This window comes from Ictidomys tridecemlineatus, chromosome 4 (genome assembly GCF_052094955.1).
Source record: "Ictidomys tridecemlineatus isolate mIctTri1 chromosome 4, mIctTri1.hap1, whole genome shotgun sequence".
In the NCBI taxonomy this organism is placed as follows: domain Eukaryota; kingdom Metazoa; phylum Chordata; class Mammalia; order Rodentia; family Sciuridae; genus Ictidomys; species Ictidomys tridecemlineatus.
Window position 1 is genome coordinate 17,326,755 of NC_135480.1, and position 8,711 is coordinate 17,335,465.

An 8,711-nucleotide genomic window follows, 5' to 3' on the forward strand; every position below is an offset into this window, starting at 1 on the left:
ATATTAAGATGCATTGAACTACTTGTGCAGAAACCTCCAGCCCAGGACATGATCAGTAGTAGCTCAGTGGACACCCTGGCCCTCCTCATAACCAGATGATGAAAGGGCTTACGGATGGCCACATAGCAGACCTCCCACAAAGTGCTAGCAAATTGCTTGCTGCCTGCTGCTGCCTGAAAGTACACTGCCACAATACCCACAGGTTTGGTTACATGTGGCCATCACCATCTCGGGACACCATCCAGGGCCTGGAGATAATGTTTACTATTTCTGCTAGGTGTGCTATTTGGCCACCATCTGGCTGCCTCTTTACATGGTCACTTCTTGGTGTGAGCACATCTCTGGTGGTCTCTCTGAAAGTTAAAATGGCATTGAGATCTTAGGACTGCAGCAAGCCAGAACCTGGGGAAGCTGAAGCCCATATCTATCAGATTGCAGCTGGGATTGCATGAGTCAATCTGGGTCTGGCAGATCTATGGGAAGCTAGAGAATAGGGGCAATTCCACAGAGGAAACATAGGTTGGAGAAACTGGGAAAAAATGAGCTCTCTCCAGCTCAGTGAGTCTTAAAGTCCATGGAAATATAAGGGGCCAGCTACAATGGGTGGAAAGACTGGAAGAGGTTGTGAGAACATCTTGCTATCAGCTCATCCACCCAATTAGTCTAGCACCCAGGGGACTAGAGCTAGCATCAAACTTCAGATAAACCCACCTATCCATGGAGAAGGAAAGCTGAGAAAACTTTTGAAACTCAACAGAAGTAATTGCTCAACTTTCCATTGAGACTTTCTTTTATTTTTATTTATTATTTTTTTATTTTTAAAATTTTTCCCCTGTCTCTCACACTTCTACAAACTTTGAATCAAATATTTTCCACGCATTATTTCATTGAGGAAAAGTATATCTGAATAGTATACTACAGTTTTGTTATGTATTCTTATATTTTTACTTTTAAAAAAATCTGTATATATTTTTTCTCTCTCCTATCTGTCTCCCTGGATTCTCTTTCTCACTACTCTCATACTAATATCCAACCTCTATTAATTCTTTCTTGCTCTTACTATAATTTTTTTCCTCTATATTCTCCCCTCCTTCATGAACATCACATCTTAAACTATGTCTGTTCCCTCATTATCCATCATTATAAATGGTAGACTTTTGTAGTAAATTTACTATTATATTGTAAATAATCAAAGATCATTTTTGTCTATTGTGACAAAATTGTAGATGCCTTAATAGGAGCTACTTGGTTTCAGGTTGTATATTGTTTCATTGGGTGCTCTTAATACTGGTCTCCCCCTTAAAGGTGAGGTCCCAGAAGCCTTAGGGGACACTATAAGACTTCAGGGTAGAAGCTGTACAGCCTCACATCCATACCACTAGACTAGATGGGAAGACACACACATAACAGTAAAAAACAATGGAACAAAGCACTTAAAACAAACTAAGAAGTTCCAACAATAGAATTCATAGACAACACAGTAGAAGAAATGTCAGAGAAGGAGTTCAGGAAATACATAGTTAGACTGATCTTTGAAATACAGGATATCAGAGAGAAAACCCACTTTAATAAAGAGGCAAAGATTATAAAAAACAATCAAACAGAAATACTTGAAATGAATAAAACAATAAACCAAATTAAATTTGAATGGAAAGTATCACCAATAAATCATTTAGAAGATAGAAACTTAGGCAATGAAGACAAAATATATACTCTTGAAAATAAAGTTGACTGCACAGAGAAGATGGTAAGAAACTATGAACAGAACTTCCAAGAAATATGGTATAACATGAAAAGACCAAATTTAAGGTTTATTGGACTAGACAAAGGCATGGAGTTACAAACCAAAGAAATGTATAATCTTTTCAATGACATAATATCAGAAACTTTGTAAAATCTAAAAAATGAAATGGAAAATTAACCATAAGAGGCTTACAGGACCCCAAATGTACAAAATTACAGCAGACCCACACCAAGGCATATTATAAGGACATTAAGGATAGAATTTTAAAAGTTACAAGACAAAAACTGAATAAATTACATATAGGGGAAAACCAATTCAGGTTTCAGCTGATTCCTGAACCCAAATCCTCAATGCCAGGAGGTACTGGTATAACATATACCAAGCTCTGAAAGAAAATGAATGCAAACAGAGAATTTTATATCCAATAAAATTAAGCTTCAGCTTTTAAGATGAAATAAAAACCTTCCATGATAAGCAAAGACCCAACAATATGCTGTCTTCAAGAGACTCATCACCTAGGAAAAGACATTCACAGACTGAAAGTGAAGTTTGGGGAAAAAAACATTTCACTCACATGAACAGTGTAAACAAGCAGGGGCTTCCATCCTCATATCAGACAAAGTGGACTTCAAATCAGTGTTAGTCAAAAGAGATAAAGATGGATATTTCATACTGCTTAAGGGAACCATACATCAACAAGACATAAGGATCATAAATATATATTCCCCAGAGAATGGAGCATCTATATACATCAAAAAAAAAAAACCTTCTCAATTTCAAGAATCAAATAGACTACAACACAATAATATTGAGTGACTTTAACACACCTCTCTCACCATTGGATACGTCCTCCAAACCAAACAAAAACTAAACAAATTATAGAACTAAATAATACAATCAATGACTTAGACTTAAAAGACATACATAGAGTATTTCATCTTTCAGTGAGTGAATACACATTCTTCTATCAGATAATAATGGAATAAAAGTAGAAATCAATCGTAATTTTTAAAAAATAGAAGCACTCTTACACCTGGAGATGAAATACCATGCTATTGAATAGAAACTCAACAAATAAATGATCTAACATTACATCTCAAAGCCCTAGAAAAAAGAAAAACAAATCAACATCAAAAGCAGTACAAAGCAGGAAATAATTAAAATCAGAGCTGAAATCAATGAAATTGAAACAAAAGAAACAATTCAAAAAATTGACAAAACAAGAAGTTGCTTCTTTGAAAAAATAAAAAGAATTACAAACCCTTAGCCATGCTAACAAAGAGAAGGAGAGAGAGAACTCAAATTACTAAAATTTCCAATGAAAAAAGGAAATAGCACAGTGGACACTACTGAAATATAGAAGATAATATAAACTATTTTGAAAATTTATACTCCAATAAGATAGGAAATCTTAAACTCATAAACAGATATCTAGAGACATATGATCTACACAAAATGGATCAGGAGGACATACACAATTTCAACAGATGAATTTCAAGCAATGAAATAGAAGTTGCCATCAAAAGTCTACCAACCAAGAAAAGCCCAGGACCAGACAGATTCTCAGCCAAGTTCTACAAGACCTTCTGGAAGAATTAACACCAATACTCAAATTATTCCATGAAAGAAAAAAGGAGGGAACCCTTGAAAACTTATTCTACAGGGCTAGTATCCCCCTGATAGGGAAACCAGACAAAGATACAGCAAGGAAATAAAACTTCAGACCTCTACAATGAAAGCTACAAAACACACTACCAAAATTGTTATACAGAATTAATGGAATTCCTATTAAAATCCAAATGACGTTCATCACACAACTAGAAAAAACAATCATGAAATTCATTTGAAAAATAAGAGACCCAGAATAGCAAAAATAAATAAATAAATAAAAAATCATTAGCAAGAAGAGTGGAACAGGATACATCACAATTACAGACCTAAAACTCTACTACAGAGCAGTAGTAACAAAAACTCCATGATGTTGGCAACAAAATAGAAAGGTATTAGACCATTGGCACAAAATAGAAGATACAGAGAAAAACTTAGATAAATGAGGTTGTCTTATACTAGACAAAGACAGCAAAAAGATACATTGGAGAAAAGAGAGCTCATTTAACAAATGGAAAACGGGAAATCCACATGTAACAAAATGAAATTATCCTCTTTCTCTCACCAGTCACAAAAATAAACTCAAAGTGATTCAAAGACTTAGGCACTACAACAGAGACCCTATGCCTAATAGAAGAAAAAGTAAGTTCAAATCGTCATCATGTTGGCTTAGGACCTGACTTCCTTAACAAGACTCCTAAAACACAAGAAGTAAAATTAAGAATCAAGAATTGGGAGAAATTCAAACTAAAAAGCTTGTTCTCAGGAAAGGAAACAATAATTTAAGGAGAGCCTACAGAATAGTAGAAAATCTTCATCACACACACCTCAGATAAAACACTAACCTACAGGATATTTAAAGACCTCAAAAACAGAACAGACACTTCACAGAAGAAGAAAAACAATTAATCAATAAACATATGAAAAAATGTTCATCATCTCTAACAATTAGAGAAATGCAAATCAAAACTACTCTAGGATTTCATCTTGCCCCAGTCAGATTGGCAATTATTAAGAATACAACCAATAATAATCCACATCAATGTTGTTATCACCTCAATTCAGAATAGCCAAACTATGGAACTAACCTTGATGCCCTTCAACAAGATGAATGCATAAAGAAAATGTGGTACATATACACAATGAAATATTATTCAACATTAAAGAAGAATGAAATTATGGCATTTGCAGGTAAATGGATGGAACTAGAGAATATCATTCTAAGTGAAGTAAGCTAATCATAAAAAAACAACAAAATCCAAATGTTTTCTTGGATAAGCAGATGTTGATCAATAGATGGGTAAAGAAAAATGAAGGAATTTTGGATTGTGCAGAGTTGAGTGAGGGAGGGGAGGATTGGAACTGTGGAGAGAGGAAGGACTGCGGGATGCCACCATGTACAGCCAGAGCCATGAGAAGTTAGACTCCCTTTGTATACAATGTGTCAGAATACTTTCTACTGTCAGGTATAACTAACTAGAACAAAATTTTCTTAGAACAAATTTATAAAAAAGAAAAAAGAGTAGAACATTTAAAGTTCTATCAATAACATATATATTTTGATATGGTATATTGAGTGTGTACTATTCAATACGCACATTGAACCACATTGACCCAAAGAAAAAACTGTAAAATTATAAAAAAAATTAAATGTGTTTGCCAACTTGCTTGGAGTTTTATGCTTTGAGTTGGCATTTGATCTGATAATTGACTGACTTCTAAATTTGTGTTTTCATTTATTTATTTATTTTTTAAATTACAGAAACCTGGAAATAAAAGTTCATTGTTAGTTATGTAATTTGTTTTTGACTATGGAGGAAGACTTTGGGGAAAAGCTTTCCCCAAGGTCATTATCATTTTGCTGCATTCTTTTTAAGGAGACCCTATAAGAAGTAGATTAAAAAAAAGAGAATTTATTGTCAAAGTTACTATGAAACTGCAGGTTTAAGTAGGTAAGAGAACCAGGAAAAACAAAGACTGACTTCTACCAGCTTTTGAATTTAAGGTATCTGCAATTCTCTAGTGATAACCATTTACAAAGCAATTTTTCAGGTATCACTCTTCTTTTAATGTAATCTGCTGTACCCACGTTATCTAAGGAGGAGATAGAAAAATAAAGCAAATTCAAGCTCCAGAAAATACAGGTAAGACTTTTCTTTTTCTTTAAAATGAATACAGAATGTTTGTTGGAAAGGGTAATTCATTTAAATTTCTAGATTTTCTATATTTATAATAAAATTGCAATATATGGCTTCCTGAAGTAAATGAAGAATGAAATTATTAAGATGATAAGATAAAATGTTTTCTATACATGACTGTGAGAAAGGGTGTCATGAGGGTCAGGAATAGAAAAATATCAATCATTGCAAAGGATACTGTGGTGCCAGTTTTCAAATACTCAGCAAGTTGAAGACTGCATCATTGAGATGTGGTTTGGTTTAAGGAGAGAGAAGATTTCCTCTAGGACCTTGTGTTTTGGATAGTAGAGGGTTAGTTTTTCAGCTTGTGCCTGGTTTGTTTTGGAGAACCAACCATTGTAGGTGATATTTGCCAAGACTAATATGATGTGATCTGCAGTAAATTCTCACTGTAGAATAGGCTGTTTTTAAAATCAGTAGACAGACTAACGGAGTATGAACATGGTAGGGGATGTGATTGATCAGAAATCTGAATTGCACTGTTGCTATTACCATTGCTGTTATTACTATCAGCATTTTGTAATGCCCCAGAAAAGGCAGAACTCTAGTGACTACCAAATCCAGCACACAAACATGATGGTACACTGACCTGCAATTTCCCCAAAGCTGGAAGTACCAAGCACAATAGAGGTAATGAGTGCGCTCTCAGCATAGAGGTCAGAAGTCATGAACACTGAACTCAGTGGATCTGAGGGGATGTGTTCTCAGTAGCTCAGTCTGGAAAGACAGGAAGCATTTATGTGCTTGGCCTGATTTGAGGAAGAATCTAGAAAACCCCTTTACAATTATTCCACATACATGTCTCCACTAAAACATACCAGTAATCTCTACTAGAGTGTCTGGAATTCCACTACTGAATGTACATCTATTTCAATAATACTTTCCCCTGTTCTTAATTTTAATTATCATTCAATGGTAATCTCTTCCTGAAACATTGAATTCTCCAAAACTGGGAGAGCTAATGCAACTACCATTAACTGGAAATATCAGAAGGATACACACGAAAAAAAGGGAACTGAATGCAGCCTTTTTCTTTTTTTATTTTTACTTTTACTTTGACTCAGTTAAGAGGGAAATAGTGTTTTGGCTACTCCATGATTATAGAAGTGTTTTAATTTCTTAGTGGATATAAGTGTTATTGTGATAAGTGATAGTGAGACTGGAACACTGTCATTTCACAAATGAGATAATGGATTCTCTGGGAAGTTAAATGATGTATCTATGTTACAACAGCCTCACTTCAGATTCTAATTCGCATGGTTTTGATTCTCTTTCTATTAATTCACACCACATCTGGATCTTGCGGCCAAATAAGGGACTATGAAGTCATTTAGACAAGATCCAGGTTCATAAGGAGGAGAACCTGTGGAAGTTTCTAGGCTCAAGTATTTGAGGACTCATGAGTGGATATTGTGAATAGGCATGGAAATACTCAGCAAGAAAAGGGAGGACATGTTTTTACTTATACATCAAAAATAAAGAAAAACTAATTTTTTGTATATAAACATTACTATTTCCTCAAACAGATATTGTTTCAAAATTATAGTGCTTTATAAAAAATAAAAACTATTTTGATCAAGTTACATTTTCATGTAAATGCACATATGTCACAATGAAACTCACAATTCTGTATAAATTATATGCATCAATAACAAGTAAAATAAACAAAAAAATTGTAAATAAACCTTAATAAAGAGCAAAGGAGGAAATATACCTGGTTACAAAGGGGATTTAAATTATCTATCTGGACATTGTTTCTTCATCTGAAGTGAAGAAAATAGATATAATATAGAAGTAACATAATGGAAAAAATGCAATTCATTTTCACATATGTATACCAGTCAGGAGTAACTACCCATTTTTCTATTATCTAGTACTAGAAATATCTCTTTGTTCTGAGTTAGAAAAAAATGATTGTGTTCCTTTTCATGTGTCCTTCAGGTAATTTGTCTCTGGGGAACATGGCCTCATGGACTCATCCCATGGAAAAAATAAACAATGTAACTGAATTCATCTTCTGGGGCCTTTCCCAGAACCCAGAAGTTGAAAAGGTCTGCTTTGTGCTGTTCTCATTCTTCTATGCAGTCATTCTTGTGGGAAACCTCACCATCATGCTGACAGTTTGCACAGGCAACCTGCTCAAGTCTCCTATGTATTTCTTTCTCAACTTTTTGTCTTTTGTAGACATTTGTTATTCTTCAGTCACTGCACCCAAGATGATTGTTGATCTGTTAGCAAAGAAAAAAACTATCTCTTATGTGGGATGCATGCTGCAACTCTTTGGAGAGCATTTCTTTGGTTGTACTGAGATCTTCATCCTTACTGTAATGGCCTATGATCGTTATGTGGCCATCTGCAAACCCCTGCACTATATGACCATCATGGACAGGGAGAGGTGCAATAAAATGTTGCTGGGGACATGGATAGGTGGGTTCATACACTCCCTTATCCAAGTGGCTCTGGTAGTCCAATTACCCTTTTGTGGACCCAATGAGATTGATCACTACTTCTGTGATATCCACCCTGTGCTGAAACTTGACTGCACAGACACCTATATTGTTGGTGTTGTTGTGATAGCCAACAGCGGTACCATTAGTCTAGGGAGCTTTGCAATCTTGCTCTTTTCCTACAGTGTCATTCTGGTGACTCTGAGGAAACAGTCCGCAGAAGGAAGACGCAAAGCTCTGTCCACCTGTGGCTCCCACATTGCAGTGGTCATCATCTTTTTTGGTCCCTGTACTTTTATGTACATGAGGCCTGACACTACCTTCTCAGAGGATAAGATGGTGGCTGTATTTTACACCATTATCACTCCAATGTTGAATCCTCTAATTTATACACTGAGAAATGCAGAAGTAAAAAATGCTATGAAGAAACTGTGGGGCAAGAAGTTGTTTGGACCAAAAGGAAAATAGTTGGAAGTATTAATTAAAACCCAGTGGTCTTATGAGTTATCTTAAATGTTCTACACTATGATTAACTCTCTGTATAGTGAAGATCATCAGAACGAAGTCAGAGGATTTTAGGGGTGAACAAATGAAAGAATTACATATTTTACAGAGGAAAAGTATGATCGATATTATCGTACTTACTTTGTAATCAGGTAATTTCTTTAAATCTGTATGATGAAGTATTTCTGTTACTAATAATTTTAAGCAGGA

General features: G+C 34.9%; 1 protein-coding gene across 1 annotated transcript; it reads left to right on the forward strand.

The window, feature by feature from the left end:
- Positions 1–7,511: 7,511 nt before the first annotated feature.
- On the forward strand, positions 7,512–8,465 carry LOC101962556 (olfactory receptor 4S2). The gene has a single exon (XM_005341543.2). The coding sequence runs from the start codon at positions 7,512–7,514 to the stop codon at positions 8,463–8,465; it is 954 nt and encodes a 317-aa protein (XP_005341600.2).
- Positions 8,466–8,711: the final 246 nt, after the last annotated feature.

Coding starts and splice junctions, on each gene's coding strand:
- LOC101962556 (XM_005341543.2), top strand. CDS start 7,512: ATGGCCTCATGGACTCATCCCATGGAAAAAATAAACAATGTAACTGAA.